General features: G+C 58.3%; 1 protein-coding gene across 1 annotated transcript in view; it reads right to left on the bottom strand.

The window, feature by feature from the left end:
* Window positions 1-1,455: 1,455 nt before the first annotated feature.
* Window positions 1,456-20,968, bottom strand: part of zzz3 (zinc finger, ZZ-type containing 3) — a 129,705-nt gene continuing 110,192 nt past the window's right edge. Inside the window, exons 10-12 of the mRNA XM_087990414.1 lie at window positions 7,765-7,899; window positions 5,271-5,371; window positions 1,456-3,005 (exon numbers count right to left, since the gene is read on the bottom strand). Of these exons, the coding sequence (XP_087846540.1) occupies window positions 2,861-3,005; window positions 5,271-5,371; window positions 7,765-7,899 (381 nt within the window). The 3' untranslated portion in view covers window positions 1,456-2,860. The remainder of the gene's footprint in view (window positions 3,006-5,270; window positions 5,372-7,764; window positions 7,900-20,968) is intronic.

Raw genomic sequence — 20,968 nt, 5'->3', positions numbered from 1 at the left:
TAGGCTATTGCATAAAATATGGAGACATGGGATTGAGGGTGATATAGCAGTTTGGATCAGAAATTGGCTAGCTGAAAGAAGACAGAGGGTGGTGGTTGATGGGAAATGTTCATCCTGGATTTCAGTTACTCGTGGGGTACCGCAAGGATCTATTTTGGGTCCACTGTTGTTCGTCATTTTTATAAATGACCTGGACGAGGGCGTAGAAAGATAGTCAATTTGCAGATGACACTAAGTTATTGCAGGTAACAGAGGGACATAAATAAGCTGCAGAGCTGGGCTGAGAGATGGCAAATGGAGTTTAATGCGGAACAGTGTGGGGTGATTCACTTTAGAAGGAACAACAGGAATAAAGAGCACTGGGCTAACGGTAAGATTCTTGGTAGTGTAAATGAGCAGAGAGATCTCAGTGTTCATGTAACAAGATCCCTGAAAGTTGCCACCCACGTTGACAGGGTTGTTAAGAAGGCATTTGGTGTGTCAGCTTTTATTGGTAGAGGGATTGCGTTTCGGAGCCATGAGGTCATGCTGCAGCTGTACAAAACTCAGTGCGGCAGCACATGGAGTATCGTGTACAGTTCTGGTCACCACATTATAGAAAGGGTATGGAAGCTTCGGGAAAGGTGCAGAGGAGATTTACTAGGATGTTGCCTAGTATGGAGGGAAGGTCATATGAGGAAAAGCTGAGGGACTTGAGGCTGTTTTTGTTAAGACTGAAGAAGGTTGAGAAGTGACTTAATTGAGACATACAAGATAATCAGGGTTAGATAGGATGGACAGTGAGAGCCTTTTTCCTCCGATGATGATGGCTAGGATGAGGGGACATAGCTTTAAATTGAGGAGTGATAGATATAGGACAGATGTCAGAAGTAGTTTCTTTACTCAGAGTAGTAGGGGCATGGAATGCACTGCCTGCAACAGTAGTAGACTCGTCAACTTTAAGGGTACTTAAATGGTCATTGGATAAACAAATGGATGAGAATGGAATAGTGTAGGGCAGATAATCTTCAGATTGGTTCCACAGGTCGATGCAATATCGAGGGCCGAAGGGCATGTACTGCGCTGCAATGTTCTATTTTCTAGTGCAAATTCCATGAACAAATGAAACAACGCTGCAGTGGGATCGGAATTGTCAGCCTTCTGACTCAGGCTAGAGTGCTGCTTGCTGGTTCAAGTGGCTGCTCCAGTTACATTCAGAGCCACAGTATTCAAATTTCAAAGTATTGCTTTGTACGGGAGTGCGCTGGAGTGTGACAGGCCACTCGTATGAAAGCATTTTCTCCTCACGGTTAAAGCAAATTGAAGATAATTTTTGCATTCAATTCAGAGCATGAAAACCAAGAGTGAATTTTATTGCAGTGGACACTCAGCCAATATAAATCTGCTTCACAATAGGTTATCTAATTAGGTTTTAAGTCCGTGAGCTGAAGAGAGGGACTGTAATACAAAAGGAGACTAGTTTCACATGTTTTTTTTATTTCTCACAGCTCTCCTGACAGTTGTACAGATCTGTATAAGAACATATTGCATACACACAGATATGAGGCCAGAAACTGAAACCATACAAAAATGTTCTAATCAATGCACAACTACTAGTATAAAAGTTTGCAGCTGAACCCAGTGCTCACCGCTGACTAGTATCAATCAATCATTTAAATACATCGTAAAAATACAATCTTTCAGCAATTGGAGCTTTTGTGCAGACTACAAAAAAGGGAATTTATTATAATACTTGATTATCTTTAACAGGCAGTTTTGTTAATGAGTTGTGGGGACAATTCCCATTTCGAAGGGGTAGTGAGAGGGAGGGGTCTATTTGATTCTGAAGTTGGTGGAGGTGTGTTTATATAAAGTGATGTACACTGTTGCTACCACTGTACTTTTTTCACCATATTTTAGTACACATTACATAGTCGTTTTATATCACATTACATCTAAAAACACTTTCACTGACGACTCACTTGTATTCAAACTTCTTCCGTGCAGTTTTGTTTTGTTGGGCAGGAGAGAAGGCGGAGGCTGGTTGGAAGAGACGTGACATTGGGTGTGAAGGGACAACACATCCACATTTCTTCATTATTGCCCTGGCATTCTTTGCCTCACGTAGTGCTTCGCGGTTGCTCGGGGGAAGGGCTGAGAAGGCATGAGGCCTTTTGGGAGTAAGCAGCTGATTGTGTTAGGCAAGTTCAATGCTCAGGATCTTAACCTGCATCGCTACAGTCAATTTTACTAGTTTGTTAAATTCAACTTTCTCTTGTGTAAAACCTAGAACTTTCATTCCAACAACAAAAGGTAGCTCCCTTTCGTGGCACTAGGACTACACACTACACAACATAATAGGAAACTTTAACGTATCGTGGTTCCATAAATACTCGCCTACACAGACATTTATCTACATCATATTATGGTTAAGAGTTCAGTTTTTGTCATAGAAACTGATCTTGCCTTTGGAATTAAATAATTGGGCCTGTGCAGTTTGCAACTGCTTTGCCTTCCCTTCCTCCTCCATTTCCATCAACAGATGTGAACAGAACTTTGAGCAAGAGAGAGCATGAGACAGACAAACAGAGGAGAGTGCGTGGAAGGCAACTCAAGGAAACCCACTGTACGTTAGGAATGTTCACCTGCTGTTGAATGACTTGTAAAGGGCCACGGGCAGCTCAGGGTCATAGTCAATGAGGGGACCCACTGAAGCTCACCTGCGGACACTGACTTTGTTTTTTTGGAACAGCAGCAGGACGCTTTCGATCTGTGCAAGGAATCAACGAATGAAGCCTGACTTTGCAATGCACTGAAGAACAGAGAGTCAACTCCCTCCGGGAGTCTGTTTCTTTCTTCCTCCCCAACTTTGCCCTTTGTGTCATCTGTTTGCTGGGAAGTAGTTCGGATCAAGGTAGTTGTAACTGGTGTCCTGAGACATGCAGTAATCTCTGTCCAGAAATGTCTCAGCCTTATAGACAGGGTCCAGTTGGTGGTCAGCTTTGTGAGTCTCCGTTTCATACAGGCTAAAGAAATAGAGGAACAAACAAAATAAAGACAATGAAACAACTTGGTGAGATTTGAAATTGCCTTTTAGACACGTTAACCCCAACTGCTTGTAAAGTACATACGATAACTACAAAGATGAGGACATGCTTCAGGGGAGGTGCCCAGAACCGAACACACTACTCCAGCATGTCGCCTAACGAGAGCTTTTCACAATCCCTGGTGATAAATATTTATATCTGCTCGCTAGTTTTCATTCATTTCCGCACACAGCTTTCGAAATCTCACTGCTATTCCACAGTTCCTTCCTCTGTAACACATGGTACTCTAGCCTATCAAAAGGTCACACTCAATTTTGGAAGTTCCAACTGACTACAAGCATCGGTATCCTTTTGAGCAATGAGGATTTAAAATCTCCAATTCCCTTTTGTGGAAGAAGTTCCAAGTGGTCCTTCCTCTGCATCAACCCTATTGAATCTTAAACAGCTTGATCACATTGCCTTCAATCTTCTTATTCAAGTGAATAGGATTTGAATTTATGGAACCAATCCTCAGCCTAATCTCTCAAAAGCCCCCAAATGGAATCTGGGATTGGAGACAACGATAGCTGCCAGTGACTGATCATGTCTTTCGTTCAGTCTAATGTGGCCTCAGAGACCAGTAGTTGCTTCCCTGACTACTCAGTGCCCCCTGTGCGGAGTTAGTGTAATTCAAGAGATCAACCCGTCTTCTGGAAGTTACAGGCAAAACGTTTCACCCATCTTTAGAAGACAGGATGTAAAATTATTGATCCATTATGCTATACTTGTGAATCCTGGAATCGTTTTGTCCAAATCACTCAACATTACCATTAGAATTGCAAGTTTCAAAGGTGTATCTTGGAGTGCTCACTGAAGTACGCAATGCAAATAACTGAAAGCCATTTCAAACAGGTAACTCAATAAGTATAGATAACAGAAAATAAGTATGTAAATGCTGGGAACAAGAGAAAAATAAGTGGTAAAAGCAGGAGGCAGCTCTGCCTAGAGAGGAGACAGATTGATATTTCACAGACATTTTGTCAAAAATCTCTTACAAAAGATCATCTACCCAAAACCTGTTATTAAGTTCACAGACATTCATGGAAAAGGGCAAAGTAATCACAGAAAGTGACATTCAAAATTCTAGCAACACTTCAACCTGGTAGTAAAGAAATACATTTATTAAAATTTTGTAGCTCGGTCCTCATCCTCTTTGTCAGATCGTGGATCTCTACGCACATTACTCTCACATTGTAATGCCCAACAGTCCGCTCAACATTCAATGAGTCCACCTTAATCAAACTCCTGGGGGCTACAATGGACTAGGAACTGAATCGGATGTGCCACATAAATACAGTGATTGAAAGAGCTGCTCAGAAACTGAAATTTCTGAAGCAAATCCCCCAAACTTGTCTACCATAGAGTCCTAGAATCTCTACAGTGTGGAAACAGGCCCTTTTTACCCAACCAGTCCACACCGACCCGCCGAAGACTAACCCACCCAGACCCATTCCCTTATCCTATTACTCTACATTTACCGACTATTGCACCTAACCTATGCATCTCTGAGCACTATGGGCACCTAACCCCCACACCTTTGGAGTGTGGGAGGAAACTGGAGCACCCGAAGAAACCAAGATAGACACAGGGAGAATGAACAAACTCCACACAGACAGTCGCCCAAGACTGGAATTGAACCCAGGTCCCTGGTGCTGTGAGACAGCAGTGTTAACCACTGAGCTACTGTGCCACCCTAGAGGTCTTCAACACAATCAATTCTGATCCAATTTTCCAGCACTTGGCCCATAGCCTTTAATAAGTCTGGACTGTAATAGAGTATTCACCACAAGCCTGGATGAGTGCAGCTCCAAAAAAGACTCAGCAATGTCACGACCACCTCAGACTAAACAGCCCTCTTGATTGGCACTCAATCCACCACCTTGAACATTCATGTTCTGCACCACATATACCACCTTCAAAATGCACTGCAACCAAAGCTCTTTTAACAGCACCTTGCAGATCCATCACCATGATCATCCACAACCTTGACTTAGGAGACATACCACTGTTTCTTCACTGTCACTTGGTCAAATTCCTGCAGCACCCTTCCAAACAGCATCATCGGTGGACCTAGACTTCATCACCACCCTCCCAAAACCAAATAGGAATCAGCTTGTTGTCTTGTCCATAAATTTTTTAAAAATAAATTATGTTACTAGGAGCATTCACATAGAACACTAATGTCTTGCAATCACAGTAACTTACCAGTCTGAACAACTGTCGCAGAAATCAACCGAACTCTCTGGTGGGCAGTCCTGACAATGCCAACGTAATCCAAGAATTGGTTCTGTGCCACAGTTGTCACACTATCAATTAAAAAGACGGGAGTAGAGGTCAATAGAACTGCCTTCTTTCTCAATTATTTTAACAAACAACTTAAATGTTTGTTTCTGACCTGTATCTGAAATTCACCAACACTTTCCACTCTGCAAAAATATTTTAAACTAAATTAAATCAGCTAAGGTAATACTATTGCATAGTATTGAATTTACATAGCAAAAGCCATTCTGACAAGACCAGATGATCAATCTGTTGCTGCTAGAGTTAAGACGATAAGATGTAAGAGCAGAAAATAGACCATTCGTTCCATCGAGTCTGCCCTGTCGTTCAATGAGATCATGGCTGATAACCCTCAACCCCACTTTCCTGACTTTTCTCTACATTCCCCGACTCCCTTACTGACTAAAAATGTGTGTGTTGTAAATTCTTGTACATTCACTTACCTCATCCAATTCACTATTATATATACTAAGTAACTGTGGCCCCAGCACTGATCCCTGTGGCACTCCATTATAGTTACAGGTTGCCATCTTGAAAATGCTATCCTTATTCAAATCTTCTAATAATTACCAATCTTCTATCCTTGCCAATATATTATCCAGAAAACCCTGGGTTTTTATATTTTTAAGTAGCCTTATCAAACGTCTTCTGGAAATCCAAATACATTACAATTCCACGGTCCCCTTCATTTGACCTGCTTGTTACCTCCTCAAAGAATTTGAATAAATTTGGCAGGAATGATGACTCTGCTTGATTACGTATTTCAAAATGCACCGATATTACATCCTTTCATAGACTCTCCAATATTTTCCCAATTTCAGGTATTAAGCTAACTGGCATATGGTTAAGTGTATTTTTTTTTGTCTCCTTCTCTTTTTGAATAACAGTGTTATTTTCAATGTTTTCCTAATCATCTAGGATTTATTTTGTCCCCCCAGAGTCTAAAGACACTTGGAAAATTATCACCAATGCTTCCACTATCTCTTTATCTATTTGCTTTAATACCCTAGGATGCAACCCATCACACCTTTTAGCCCCATGAGTTCCTATTAATTTTTTTCTGGTGATAGTTATAGTAAGTAGGAGCAGAAGGAGGCCATTCAACCTATCAAGCCTGCTGCACCATTCGATATGACCATGGCTGGACCCTGCTCCTGCTTTCTGCCTGTATCCTTTATTCTCATTCGCCCTTTACTTCCTTCCCACTTTTTGCTTCTGTGCTTGGCATTTTCAGAATCCTATTAATCTATTGTGAAGACGGATGTGAAATACTCAGCTCCTCTACAATTTCCTGGCTCCCCAGCCTCACTTTCTATGGAACCTATGATCACTTTGGCCCTTTTCCCCCCTCCTTTCTCATACACTTAAAGAAACAGGTGTACCACAGAGTTTTATAATACTTGCTGGTTTACTCTCAAGTTTAAAAGGGACCACTTCTTCACACAGAGGGTGGTGCAGGTATGGGGCGTGCTGCCAGAGGAAGTAATGTAGGTGGATATAATTACAGCATTTGAAAGGCATCTGGATGTGAAAGGGATATGGGCCAAATTCTGGCAAATGGGATTAGATTAGGATATCCGGTTAGCATGGACAAATGGACCAAAGGGTCTGTTTCTGTGCTGTATATCTCGATGACTCTTAAAGTTATTTGCTACCTTTTTGTGGTCATTCTTTGATTGGCTTTTAAAACTTTTACCATGCCTCTGGTTGTCAACTAATCTTTTGCCACACTGTACCGTTCCTTTCAATTTAATTATACTAGAGTCCTAATATTCACTGAACAACACAATACAGCAAACAGTTCCACCACTATTTGACTACCACTTACAGCTGGTTCTGCTATAACGCGCTTCTCTTCAATGCAAATTGGGTATAACGGGATTGAAGAATTTAAACATAGAAAATAGAAAGGTACAGCACACAACAGGCCCTTTGGCCCACGATGTTGTGCTGAGGTTTAATCTGAATGTAAAATATGCACCCTTCAACTCACTGCTATCCATGTGCATGTCCAGCAGTTGCTTAAATGTCCCTAATGACTCTGCTTCCACTACCACAGCTGGCAACACATTCCATGCATTCACAACTCTCTGCGTAAAAAACCTACCTCTGACGTCTCCTTTATACCGTCAAACTGTGACTCCTCGTACCAGTCAATCCTGCCCTGGGGAAAAGTCTCTGACTATTGACTCTATCTATTCCACTCATTATCCTGTATACCGATATTTATAGAATGCGAACTTTCCTGACATATACTGAAACTTACATGATCCTAGTCCGATTGGTTTAAATGGCGCTGCTGTTACACCATTTTTTTATAATGTGGGAATGGAACTATCGCGTAATCTCAGAATAGACTGTAGGCTGAAAGGGCTTCAAATCCAGACGTTATCCCAACATCCCTGGGATTGTTACCCACCTTGAACCCGATGTGCTGTACAAAACTACTCTCTGCCTGCATCATCTCCAGTTTCTGCTTTTTCAGTTTCTTCAAGCTCATCATTTCTTTGTATTCGGCCGTGTGGCGAAACGAAGGTGGAATGCTTTCATCATCCTGAAAAAGAGAAAGCAGTTTGCACTTGACGTTAGAAAAGATTTACCAGGATTTCTAATAACTACTTCCTTACAAGGGGTCAGCACGGGCAGAAGGGCTTGCGTTGACTTGTTGAGGTTTGTCTACAGGGATCACTAAATTGCTTAAACAAGCTATATGTGACCTGAGAATAATAGATACTGATACGTACTACACAATTGGGAATGCACCACACTGCTTGTGTTAGTACTAAAATGCACGTTGAATTCAATATATGCATAAGGACAGATTTAAGCAAGAATATCTATTCTCTCCATATAGAAATCGCAAAGATTTCATGCAATGGAACACTCATCTAAATAGGTGCATCTTCAGTAATACTTAACCCTGTTAAAATGAGAGTGGGAAATGTAAAGTTATTTTCAGCAAGCAAAAAGAATGGGACTTGTCCCTCACCCCCACCGAACACAGTTCTATGCCCTCAAACTGAAAGGTGCGGGAATGGGTCTGCTGTGATGCTTCAGCAGTTCAACAGCCTAGCAATAATCACTGGTGGAGTCAGGCTGAAAGAATGGCCATTTCCTGGACATAAGTGACAGATGCTGAAACAAATGGAACCATGTTTCATATTACAGGGAAGACAACAGAAGTAACTCAGATAAAGGCTGGGGGATAGAGTCTGATCATTTGAAGCTCAACAGGATCTAAAGTGACAGGGGACTGCAACATATGGAACTGATCACTCACTTCCATTCTTCAAGGATATAACTCGCTGCGTCTGGATATTACAGTGCTTGAGCAGAACTGCTTTCCAATAAAAAAATCTAATAATATTTATCATTTGAAAACATGTTATAAAAGACTAAAGGAAAACTGAAGGTCACAGTAGCTTATTTTCAATCCTGATGCGCAGCAGGTAATACACTCTCAATTGCCAAACAAACTGGACCAAAGCAAATGACATCAAACAGTTACCTACTTAGTTCTGACAACTGACTCTCAGGAAATTCAACGAAACAGAAGCAGCTCTGAAATCAAAGTGATCACAGTACGTAACTGCTGTGGATGATTTTCTGGTACATTCTTCATAGAAACAGAAACAAAATATTCACGAACTGAGGTGCAGCTGCAGTTAGATAAGTGAAGCCTCCCACCCTCACTTTATTAGTTTTAGACAGAAAGAACTTGGCAGAAAAATAGCCAGTGCTCTATAAATAGAAGCAGAGTAAAAACAAAGGAGTAATGATAAATTGGTCAGTGGGATTACAGAGAGGGAGGGAGGGAGGAGGGGAGGGAGGGAGGAGGGGAGGGGAGGGGAGGGGAGGGGAGGGGGGGGGAGGGGGGGGGAGGGGAGGGGAGGGGAGGGGAGGGGAGGGGGGGGGAGGGGGGGGAGGGGAGGGGAGGGGAGGGGAGGGGAGGGGAGGGGAGGGAGGGAGAGAGAGAGAGAGAGAGAGAAAGGGGAGACGGAGAGGGATTGAGTGACAGAGACAGAGTGAGAGAGAGAGCGCGAGGGCGAGAGAGAGCGCGAGGGCGAGAGAGAGCGCGAGGGCGAGAGAGAGCGCGAGGGCGAGAGAGAGCGCGAGGGCGAGAGAGAGCGCGAGGGCGAGAGAGAGCGCGAGGGCGAGAGAGAGCGCGAGGGCGAGAGAGAGCGCGAGGGCGAGAGAGAGCGCGAGGGCGAGAGAGAGCGCGAGGGCGAGAGAGAGCGCGAGGGCGAGAGAGAGCGCGAGGGCGAGAGAGAGCGCGAGGGCGAGAGAGAGCGCGAGGGCGAGAGAGAGCGCGAGGGCGAGAGAGAGCGCGAGGGCGAGAGAGAGCGCGAGGGCGAGAGAGAGCGCGAGGGCGAGAGAGAGCGCGAGGGCGAGAGAGAGCGCGAGGGCGAGAGAGAGCGCGAGGGCGAGAGAGAGCGCGAGGGCGAGAGAGAGCGCGAGGGCGAGAGAGAGCGCGAGGGCGAGAGAGAGCGCGAGGGCGAGAGAGAGCGCGAGGGCGAGAGAGAGCGCGAGGGCGAGAGAGAGCGCGAGGGCGAGAGAGAGCGCGAGGGCGTGAGAGAGCGCGAGGGCGTGAGAGAGCGCGAGGGCGTGAGAGAGCGCGAGGGCGAGAGAGAACGCGAGGGCGAGAGAGAACGAGAGCGAAAGAGAGCTAGAGAGAACGAGAACGAGAGAGAACGAGAACAAGAGAGAACAAGAACGAGAGCGAGAGAGAACGAGAGAGAGCGAGGGCGAGAGCGAGGGCGAGGGCGAGGGCGAGGGCGAGGGCGAGGGCGAGGGCGAGGGCGTGGGCGTGGGCGTGGGCGTGGGCGTGGGCGTGGGCGTGGGCGAGGGCGTGGGCGAGGGCGTGGGCGAGAGCGAGGGCGAGAGCGAGGGCGAGGGCGAGGGCGAGGGCGTGAGGGCCGTGAGGGCGAGGGCGAGAGCGAGAGAGCGAGAGCGAGAGCGAGAGCGAGAGCGAGAGCGAGTGCGAGGGCGAGAGCGAGAGCGAGAGCGAGTGCGAGTGCGAGAGCGAGTGCGAGTGCGAGAGCGAGTGCGAGTGCGAGAGCGAGCGAGCGAGCGCGAGAGCCAGAGAGAGCGCGAGAGAGCGCGTGAGAGCGCGAGAGAGCGCAAGAGCGAGAGAAAATGAGAGAATGCGCGAGGGCGAGAGAGAGCGAGAGTGAGAGCGAGCGAGAGAGAATGAGAAAGAGCGCGAGGGCGAGAGCGAGCGAGAGCGAACGAGAGCGAGAGCGAACAAGAGCGAGGGCGAGAGCGAGCGAGGGCGAGAGCGAGCGAGGGCGAGAGCGAGCGAGGGCGAGAGCGAGCGAGGGCGAGAGCGAGCGAGGGCGAACGAGAGCGAGGGCGAACGAGAGCGAGGGCGAACGAGGGCGAGGGCGAACGAGGGCGAGGGCGAACGAGGGCGAGGGCGAACGAGGGCGAGGGCGAACGAGGGCGAGGGCGAACGAGGGCGAGGGCGAACGAGGGCGAGGGCGAACGAGGGCGAGGGCGAACGAGGGCGAGGGCGAACGAGGGCGAGGGCGAACGAGGGCGAGGGCGAACGAGGGCGAGGGCGAACGAGGGCGAGGGCGAACGAGGGCGAGGGCGAACGAGGGCGAGGGCGAACGAGGGCGAGGGCGAACGAGGGCGAGGGCGAACGAGGGCGAGGGCGAACGAGGGCGAGGGCGAACGAGGGCGAGGGCGAACGAGGGCGAGGGCGAACGAGGGCGAGGGCGAACGAGGGCGAGGGCGAACGAGGGCGAGGGCGAACGAGGGCGAGGGCGAACGAGGGCGAGGGCGAACGAGGGCGAGGGCGAACGAGGGCGAGGGCGAACGAGGGCGAGGGCGAACGAGGGCGAGGGCGAACGAGGGCGAGGGCGAACGAGGGCGAGGGCGAACGAGGGCGAGGGCGAACGAGGGCGAGGGCGAACGAGGGCGAGGGCGAACGAGGGCGAGGGCGAACGAGGGCGAGGGCGAACGAGGGCGAGGGCGAACGAGGGCGAGGGCGAACGAGGGCGAGGGCGAACGAGGGCGAGGGCGAACGAGGGCGAGGGCGAACGAGGGCGAGGGCGAACGAGGGCGAGGGCGAACGAGAGCGAGGGCGAACGAGAGCGAGGGCGAACGAGAGCGAACGAGAGCGAGGGCGAACGAGAGCGAGGGCGAACGAGAGCGAGGGCGAACGAGAGCGAGGGCGAAGGAGAGCGAGGGCGAAGGAGAGCGAGGGCGAAGGAGAGCGAGGGCGAAGGAGAGCGAGGGCGAAGGAGAGCGAGGGCGAAGGAGAGCGAGGGCGAAGGAGAGCGAGGGCGAAGGAGAGCGAGGGCGAAGGAGAGCGAGGGCGAAGGAGAGCGAGGGCGAAGGAGAGCGAGGGCGAAGGAGAGCGAGGGCGAAGGAGAGCGAGGGCGAACGAGAGCGAGGGCGAACGAGAGCGAGGGCGAAGGAGAGCGAGGGCGAAGGAGAGCGAGGGCGAACGAGAGCGAGGGCGAACGAGAGCGAGGGCGAAGGAGAGCGAGGGCGAAGGAGAGCGAGGGCGAAGGAGAGCGAGGGCGAAGGAGAGCGAGGGCGAAGGAGAGCGAGGGCGAAGGAGAGCGAGGGCGAACGAGAGCGAGGGCGAAGGAGAGCGAGGGCGAAGGAGAGCGAGGGCGAAGGTGAGCGAGGGCGAAGGTGAGCGAGGGCGAAGGTGAGCGAGGGCGAAGGAGAGCGAGGGCGAAGGAGAGCGAGGGCGAAGGAGAGCGAGGGCGAACGAGAGCGGGGGCGAACGAGAGCGGGGGCGAACGAGAGCGAGGGCGAACGAGAGCGGGGGCGAGAGAGGGGGCGAGAGAGAGAGGGCGAGGCCGAGGGCGAGGCCGAGGGCGAGGCAGAGGGCGAGAGAGAGGGCGAGAGAGAGGGCGAGAGAGAGGGCGAGAGAGAGGGCGAGAGAGAGGGCGAGAGAGAGGGCGAGGGCGAGAGAGAGGGCGAGAGAGAGGGCGAGGGCGAGAGAGAGGGCGAGGGCGAGAGAGAGGGCGAGGGCGAGAGAGAGGGCGAGAGCGAGAGAGAGGGCGAGAGCGAGAGAGAGGGCGAGGGCGAGAGAGAGGGCGAGGGCGAGAGAGAGGGCGAGGGCGAGAGAGAGGGCGAGGGCGAGAGAGAGGGCGAGGGCGAGAGAGAGCGCGAGGGCGAGAGAGAGCGCGAGGGCGAGAGAGAGCGCGAGGGCGAGAGAGAGCGCGAGGGCGAGAGAGAGCGCGAGGGCGAGAGAGAGCGCGAGGGCGAGAGAGAGCGCGAGGGCGAGAGAGAGCGCGAGGGCGAGAGAGAGCGCGAGGGCGTGAGAGAGCGCGAGGGCGTGAGAGAGCGCGAGGGCGTGAGAGAGCGCGAGGGCGTGAGAGAGCGCGAGGGCGAGAGAGAGCGCGAGGGCGAGAGAGAACGCGAGGGCGAGAGAGAACGCGAGGGCGAGAGAGAACGCGAGGGCGAGAGAGAACGAGAGCGAAAGAGAGCTAGAGAGAACGAGAACGAGAGAGAACGAGAACGAGAGAACGAGAACAAGAGAGAACAAGAACGAGAGCGAGAGAGAACGAGAGAGAGCGAGGGCGAGAGCGAGGGCGAGAGCGAGGGCGAGGGCGAGAGCGAGGGCGAGGGCGAGGGCGAGGGCGAGGGCGAGGGCGAGGGCGAGGGCGTGGGCGAGGGCGAGGGCGTGGGCGAGGGCGTGGGCGAGGGCGTGGGCGTGGGCGTGGGCGTGGGCGAGGGCGTGGGCGAGGGCGTGGGCGAGGGCGTGGGCGTGGGCGAGGGCGAGAGCGAGGGCGAGGGCGAGGGCGAGGGCGGGCGAGGGCGAGAGAGAGCGAGGGCGTGAGGGCCGTGAGGGCGAGGGCGAGAGAGCGAGAGCGAGAGCGAGAGCGAGAGCGAGAGCGAGAGCGAGAGCGAGAGCGAGTGCGAGAGCGAGTGCGAGGGCGAGAGCGAGAGCGAGTGCGAGTGCGAGAGCGAGTGCGAGTGCGAGTGCGAGTGCGAGAGCGAGAGCGAGTGCGAGTGCGAGTGCGAGAGCGAGCGAGCGAGCGCGAGAGCGAGAGAGAGCGCGAGAGAGCGCGAGAGAGCGCGAGAGCGAGAGAAAATGAGAGAATGCGCGAGGGCGAGAGAGAGCGAGAGTGAGAGCGAGCGAGAGAGAATGAGAAAGAGCGCGAGAGCGAGCGAGAGCGAACGAGAGCGAGAGCGAACAAGAGCGAGGGCGAGAGCGAGCGAGGGCGAGAGCGAGCGAGAGCGAGCGAGGGCGAGAGCGAGCGAGGGCGAGAGCGAGCGAGGGCGAGAGCGAGCGAGGGCGAGAGCGAGCGAGGGCGAACGAGGGCGAGGGCGAACGAGGGCGAGGGCGAACGAGGGCGAGGGCGAACGAGGGCGAGGGCGAACGAGGGCGAGGGCGAACGAGGGCGAGGGCGAACGAGGGCGAGGGCGAACGAGGGCGAGGGCGAACGAGGGCGAGGGCGAGGGCGAACGAGGGCGAGGGCGAACGAGGGCGAGGGCGAACGAGGGCGAGGGCGAGGGCGAACGAGGGCGAGGGCGAACGAGGGCGAGGGCGAACGAGGGCGAGGGCGAACGAGGGCGAGGGCGAACGAGGGCGAGGGCGAACGAGAGCGAGGGCGAACGAGAGCGAGGGCGAACGAGAGCGAGGGCGAACGAGAGCGAGGGCGAACGAGAGCGAGGGCGAACGAGAGCGAGGGCGAAGGAGAGCGAGGGCGAAGGAGAGCGAGGGCGAAGGAGAGCGAGGGCGAAGGAGAGCGAGGGCGAAGGAGAGCGAGGGCGAAGGAGAGCGAGGGCGAAGGAGAGCGAGGGCGAAGGAGAGCGAGGGCGAAGGAGAGCGAGGGCGAAGGAGAGCGAGGGCGAAGGAGAGCGAGGGCGAAGGAGAGCGAGGGCGAAGGAGAGCGAGGGCGAAGGAGAGCGAGGGCGAAGGAGAGCGAGGGCGAAGGAGAGCGAGGGCGAACGAGAGCGAGGGCGAACGAGAGCGAGGGCGAACGAGAGCGAGGGCGAACGAGAGCGAGGGCGAAGGAGAGCGAGGGCGAAGGAGAGCGAGGGCGAAGGAGAGCGAGGGCGAAGGAGAGCGAGGGCGAAGGAGAGCGAGGGCGAAGGAGAGCGAGGGCGAACGAGAGCGAGGGCGAACGAGAGCGAGGGCGAAGGAGAGCGAGGGCGAAGGAGAGCGAGGGCGAAGGAGAGCGAGGGCGAAGGAGAGCGAGGGCGAAGGAGAGCGAGGGCGAAGGTGAGCGAGGGCGAAGGAGAGCGAGGGCGAAGGAGAGCGAGGGCGAAGGAGAGCGAGGGCGAAGGAGAGCGAGGGCGAAGGAGAGCGAGGGCGAACGAGAGCGAGGGCGAACGAGAGCGAGGGCGAACGAGAGCGAGGGCGAACGAGAGCGGGGGCGAACGAGAGCGGGGGCGAACGAGAGCGAGGGCGAACGAGAGCGAGGGCGAACGAGAGCGGGGGCGAGAGCGGGGGCGAGAGAGGGGGCGAGAGAGGGGGCGAGAGAGGGGGCGAAAGAGAGAGTGCGAGACCGAGGGCGAGGCCGAGGGCGAGGCCGAGGGCGAGGCCGAGGGCGAGAGAGAGGGCGAGAGAGAGGGCGAGAGAGAGGGCGAGAGAGAGGGCGAGAGAGAGGGCGAGGGCGAGAGAGAGGGCGAGGGCGAGAGAGAGGGCGAGGGCGAGAGAGAGGGCGAGGGCGAGGGCGAGGGCGAGGGCGAGAGAGAGGGCGAGGGCGAGAGAGAGGGCGAGGGCGAGAGAGAGGGCGAGGGCGAGAGAGAGGGCGAGGGCGAGAGAGAGGGCGAGGGCGAGAGAGAGGGCGAGGGCGAGAGAGAGGGCGAGGGCGAGAGCGAGAGAGAGGGCGAGGGCGAGAGAGAGGGCGAGGGCGAGAGAGAGGGCGAGGGCGAGGGCGAGGGCGAGGGCGAGAGAGAGGGCGAGGGCGAGAGAGAGGGCGAGGGCGAGAGAGAGGGCGAGGGCGAGAGAGAGGGCGAGGGCGAGAGAGAGGGCGAGGGCGAGAGAGAGGGCGAGGGCGAGAGAGAGGGCGAGGGCGAGAGAGAGGGCGAGGGCGAGAGAGAGGGCGAGGGCGAGGGCGAGGGCGAGGGCGAGGGCGAGAGAGAGGGCGAGGGCGAGAGAGAGGGCGAGGGCGAGAGAGAGGGCGAGGGCGAGAGAGAGGGCGAGGGCGAGAGAGAGGGCGAGGGCGAGAGAGAGGGCGAGGGCGAGAGAGAGGGCGAGGGCGAGAGAGAGGGCGAGGGCGAGAGAGAGGGCGAGGGCGAGAGAGAGGGCGAGGGCGAGAGAGAGGGCGAGGGCGAGAGAGAGGGCGAGGGCGAGAGAGAGGGCGAGGGCGAGAGAGAGCGCGAGGGCGAGAGAGAGCGCGAGGGCGAGAGAGAGCGCGAGGGCGAGAGAGAGCGCGAGGGCGAGAGAGAGCGCGAGGGCGAGAGAGAGCGCGAGGGCGAGAGAGAGCGCGAGGGCGAGAGAGAGCGCGAGGGCGAGAGAGCGCGCGAGGGCGAGAGAGAGCGCGAGGGCGAGAGAGAGCGCGAGGGCGAGAGAGAGCGCGAGGGCGAGAGAGAGCGCGAGGGCGAGAGAGAGCGCGACGGCGAGAGAGAGCGCGACGGCGAGAGAGAGCGCGACGGCGAGAGAGAGCGCGAGGCGAGAGAGAGCGCGAGGCGAGAGAGAGCGCGAGGGCGAGAGAGCGCGCGAGGGCGAGAGAGAGCGCGAGGGCGAGAGAGAGCGCGAGGGCGAGAGAGAGCGCGAGGGCGAGAGAGAGCGCGAGGGCGAGAGAGAGCGCGAGGGCGAGAGAGAGCGCGAGGGCGTGAGAGAGCGCGAGGGCGTGAGAGAGCGCGAGGGCGAGAGAGAACGCGAGGGCGAGAGAGAACGCGAGGGCGAGCGCGAGGGCGAGAGGGAGCGCGAGGGCGAGAGGGAGCGCGAGGGCGAGAGGGAGCGCGAGGGCGAGAGGGAGCGCGAGGGCGAGAGAGAGCCAGGGCGAGAGAGAGCCAGGGCGAGAGAGAGCCAGGGCGAGAGCGAGGGCGAGAGAGAGGGCGAGAGCGAGGGCGAGAGAGAGGGCGAGAGAGAGGGCGAGAGAGAGGGCGAGAGAGAGGGCGAGAGAGAGGGCGAGAGAGAGTGCGAGAGAGAGGGCGAGAGAGAGGGCGAGAGAGAGGGCGAGAGAGAGGGCGAGAGGGCGAGAGAGAGAGGGCGAGAGAGAGAGGGCGAGAGAGAGAGGGCGAGAGAGAGAGAGAGGGCGAGAGAGAGAGAGGGCGAGGGCGAGAGAGAGGGCGAGAGAGAGGGCGAGGGCGAGGGCGAGGGCGAGTCGAGAGAGAGCGCGAGGGCGAGGGCGAGGGCGAGAGCGAGGGCGAGAGCGAGAGCGAGAGCGAGAGCGAGGGCGAGAGCGAGAGCGAGGGCGAGAGCGAGAGCGAGAGCGAGAGCGAGAGCAAGAGCAAGAGCAAGAGCGAGAGCGAGTGAGAGAATGAGAGAGAGCGCGAGGGCGAGGGAGCGCGAGGGCGAGGACGAGAACGAGAGCATGAGAGAATGAGAGAATGCGCGAGGGCGAGCGAGAGCGAGCGAGAACGAGAGCGAGCGAGAGAGAACGAGGGCGAGGGAGCGAGAGTGGGAGCGAGAGCGAGAGAGCAAGAAGGAGAGTGAGAGAGAGCGAGAGCGAGAGCGCGAGCGAGAGCGCGAGCGAGAGCGCGAGCGCGAGCGCGAGCGAGAGAGAGAGAGAGAGCGCGAGCGAGAGCGAGAGCGAGAGCGAGAGCGAGAGCGAGCGAGAGCGAGAGCGAGCGAGAGCGAGCGAGAGCGAGAGAGAGCGAGATCGAGAGAGAGCGAGAGCGAGCGAGAGCAAGAAGGAGAGAGAGCGAGAGCAAGAAGGAGAGAGGGCGAGGGCGAGGGCGAGCGAGGGCGGGCGAGGGAGGACGAAGGAGCGCGCGAGAGAGAGCGCGCGCGCGCGAGAGAGAGCGCGCGAGAGAGAGAGAGAGAGCGCGCGAGAGAGAGAGAGAGAGCGCGCGAGAGAGAGAGAGAGAGCGCGCGAGAGAGAGAGAGCGCGCGAGAGAGAGAGAGCGGGCGAGAGAGAGAGCGGGCGAGAGAGAGAGCGGGCGAGAGAGAGAGCGGGCGAGAGAGACAGCGGGCGAGAGAGACAGCGGGCGAGAGAGACAGCGGGCGAGAGAGACAGCGGGCGAGAGAGACAGCGGGCGAGAGAGACAGCGGGCGAGAGAGACAGCGGGCGAGAGAGACAGCGGGCGAGAGAGACAGCGGGCGAGAGAGACAGCGGGCGAGAGAGACAGCGCGCGAGAGAGACAGCGCGCGAGAGAGACAGCGCGCGAGAGAGACAGCGCGCGAGAGAGACAGCGCGCGAGAGAGACAGCGCGCGAGAGAGACAGCGCGCGAGACAGACAGCGCGCGAGAGAGACAGCGCGCGAGAGAGACAGCGCGCGAGAGAGACAGCGCGCGAGAGAGAGCGCGCGAGAGAGACAGATACAGGGAGAGCGAGACAGAGACAGACAGCTACAGAGAGGCGGGCGAGGGCGAAAGCGAGGGCGAGACAGTGCGCGAGAGGGGGCGAGAGGGGGGCGAGAGGGGGGCGAGGGGGGGCGAGGGGGGGCGAGGGGGGGCGAGGGGGGGCGAGGGGGGGCGAGGGGGGGCGAGAGAGGGCGAGAGAGGGCGAGAGAGGGCGAGAGAGGGCGAGAGAGAGGGAGCGAGCGAGAGCGCGAGGAGGGCGAGAGCGCGAGGAGGGCGAGAGCGCGAGGAGGGCGAGAGCGCGAGGAGGGCGAGAGCGCGAGGAGGGCGAGAGCGCGAGGAGGGCGAGAGCGCGAGGAGGGCGAGCGAGGGCGAGAGAGGGCGAGCGAGGGCGAGAGAGGGCGAGAGCGACAGAGAGGGCGAGAGCGACAGAGAGGGCGAGAGCGACAGAGAGGGCGAGAGCGACAGAGAGAGAGCGCGCGCGACAGAGAGAGAGCGTGCGCGACAGAGAGAGAGAGCGCGCGCGCAAGAGAGAGAGCGCGCGCAAGAGAGAGAGCGCGCGCAAGAGAGAGAGCGCGCGCAAGAGAGAGAGCGCGCGCAAGAGAGAGCGCGCGCAAGAGAGAGAGAGCGCGCGCAAGAGAGAGAGAGCGTGCGCAAGAGAGAGAGAGCGAGAGAGCGCGCGCAAGAGAGAGAGAGCGAGAGAGCGCGCGCAAGAGAGAGAGAGCGAGAGAGCGCGCGCAAGAGAGAGAGAGCGAGAGAGCGCGCGAGAGAGAGAGAGAGAGAGGGGGCGGGCGAGAGAGAGGGGGCGGGCGAGAGAGAGGGGGCGGGCGAGAGAGAGGGGGCGGGCGAGAGAGAGGGGGCGGGCGAGAGAGAGGGGGCGGGCGAGAGAGAGCGCGCGCGCGCGAGAGAGAGAGCGCGCACAAGAGAGAGAGAGCGAGAGAGCGCGCACAAGAGAGAGAGAGCGAGAGAGCGCGCGAGAGAGAGAGAGCGCGAGAGAGCGCGCGAGAGAGAGAGAGAGCGAGAGAGCGCGCGAGAGAGAGAGAGAGCGAGAGAGCGCGCGCGAGAGAGAGAGAGCGAGAGAGCGCGCGAGAGAGAGAGAGAGCGAGAGAGCGCGCGCGAGAGAGAGCGAGAGAGCGCGCGAGAGAGAGAGAGAGCGAGAGAGCGCGCGCGAGAGAGAGAGAGCGAGAGAGCGCGCGAGAGAGAGAGAGAGCGAGAGAGCGCGCGCGAGAGAGAGAGCGAGAGAGCGCGCGAGAGAGAGAGAGAGCGAGAGAGCGCGCGAGAGAGAGAGAGAGCGAGAGAGCGCGCAAGAGAGAGAGAGCGCGCGCAAGAGAGAGAGAGCGAGAGAGCGCGCGCAAGAGAGAGAGAGCGAGAGAGCGCGCGCAAGAGAGAGAGAGCGAGAGAGCGCGCGAGAGAGAGAGAGAGAGAGGGGGCGGGCGAGAGAGAGGGGGCGGGCGAGAGAGAGGGGGCGGGCGAGAGAGAGGGGGCGGGCGAGAGAGAGCGCGCGCGCGCGAGAGAGAGCGCGCGCACAAGAGAGAGAGAGCGAGAGAGCGCGCGCGAGAGAGAGAGAGCGCGCGAGAGAGAGAGAGCGCGCGAGAGAGAGAGAGAGCGAGAGAGCGCGCGCGAGAGAGAGCGAGAGAGCGCGCGAGAGAGAGAGGGGGCGGGCGAGAGAGAGGGGGCGGGCGAGAGAGAGGGGGCGGGCGAGAGAGAGGGGGCGGGCGAGAGAGGGGGGGCGGGGAGGGGGGGCGGGCGAGAGAGGGGGGGCGGGCGAGAGAGGGGGGGCGGGCGAGAGAGGGGGGGCGGGCGAGAGAGGGGGGGCGGGCGAGAGAGGGGGGGCGGGCGAGAGAGGGGGGGCGGGCGAGAGAGGGGGGGCGGGCGAGAGAGGGGGGGCGGGCGAGAGAGGGGGGGCGGGCGAGAGAGGGGGGGCGGGCGAGAGAGGGGGGGCGGGCGAGAGAGGGGGGGCGGGCGAGAGAGGGGGGGCGGGCGAGAGAGGGGGGGCGGGCGAGAGAGGGGGGGCGGGCGAGAGAGGGGGGGCGGGCGAGAGAGGGGGGGCGGGCGAGAGAGGGGGGGCGGGCGAGAGAGGGGGGGCGGGCGAGAGAGAGGGGGCGGGCGAGAGAGAGGGGGCGGGCGAGAGAGAGGGGGCGGGCGAGAGAGAGGGGGCGGGCGAGAGAGAGGGGGCGGGCGAGAGAGAGGGGGCGGGCGAGAGAGAGGGGGCGGGCGAGAGAGAGGGGGCGGGCGAGAGAGAGGGGGCGGGCGAGAGAGAGGGGGCGGGCGAGAGAGAGGGGGCGGGCGAGAGAGAGGGGGCGGGCGAGAGAGAGGGGGCGGGCGAGAGAGAGGGGGCGGGCGAGAGAGAGGGGGCGGGCGAGAGAGAGGGGGCGGGCGAGAGAGAGGGGGCGGGCGAGAGAGAGGGGGCGGGCGAGAGAGAGGGGGCGGGCGAGAGAGAGGGGGCGGGCGAGAGAGAGGGGGCGGGCGAGAGAGAGGGGGCGGGCGAGAGAGAGGGGGCGGGCGAGAGAGAGGGGGCGGGCGAGAGAGAGGGGGCGGGCGAGAGAGAGGGGGCGGGCGAGAGAGAGGGGGCGGGCGAGAGAGAGGGGGCGGGCGAGAGAGAGGGGGCGGGCGAGAGAGAGGGGGCGGGCGAGAGAGAGGGGGCGGGCGAGAGAGAGGGGGCGGGCGAGAGAGAGGGGCGGGCGAGAGAGAGGGGGCGGGCGAGAGAGAGGGGGCGGGCGAGAGAGAGGGGGCGGGCGAGAGAGAGGGGGCGGGCGAGAGAGAGGGGGCGGGCGAGAGAGAGGGGGCGGGCGAGAGAGAGGGGGCGGGCGAGAGAGAGGGGGCGGGCGAGAGAGAGGGGGCGGGCGAGAGAGAGGGGGCGGGCGAGAGAGAGGGGGCGGGCGAGAGAGAGGGGCGGGCGAGAGAGGGGGCGGGCGAGAGAGGGGGCGGGCGAGAGAGGGGGCGGACGAGAGAGGGGGCGGGCGAGAGAGAGGGGGCGGGCGAGAGAGGGAGGGCGGGCGAGAGAGAGAGGGCGGGCGAGAGAGAGAGGGCGGGCGAGAGAGAGAGGGCGGGCGAGAGAGAGAGGGCGGGCGAGAGAGAGAGGGCGGGCGAGAGAGAGAGGGCGGGCGAGAGAGAGAGGGCGGGCGAGAGAGAGAGGGCGGGCGAGAGAGAGAGGGCGGGCGAGAGAGAGAGGGCGGGCGAGAGAGAGAGGGCGGGCGAGAGAGAGAGGGCGGGCGAGAGAGAGAGGGCGGGCGAGAGA

The sequence above is a fragment of the Chiloscyllium plagiosum genome, unplaced genomic scaffold, assembly GCF_037043375.1.
Source record: "Chiloscyllium plagiosum isolate Xiang-an unplaced genomic scaffold, Cpla_swu_hap1 HiC_scaffold_9, whole genome shotgun sequence".
NCBI lineage: Eukaryota > Metazoa > Chordata > Chondrichthyes > Orectolobiformes > Hemiscylliidae > Chiloscyllium > Chiloscyllium plagiosum.
Note: the sequence above shows the minus strand (reverse complement) of the source record. Positions and strands in the feature narration are given on the sequence as shown.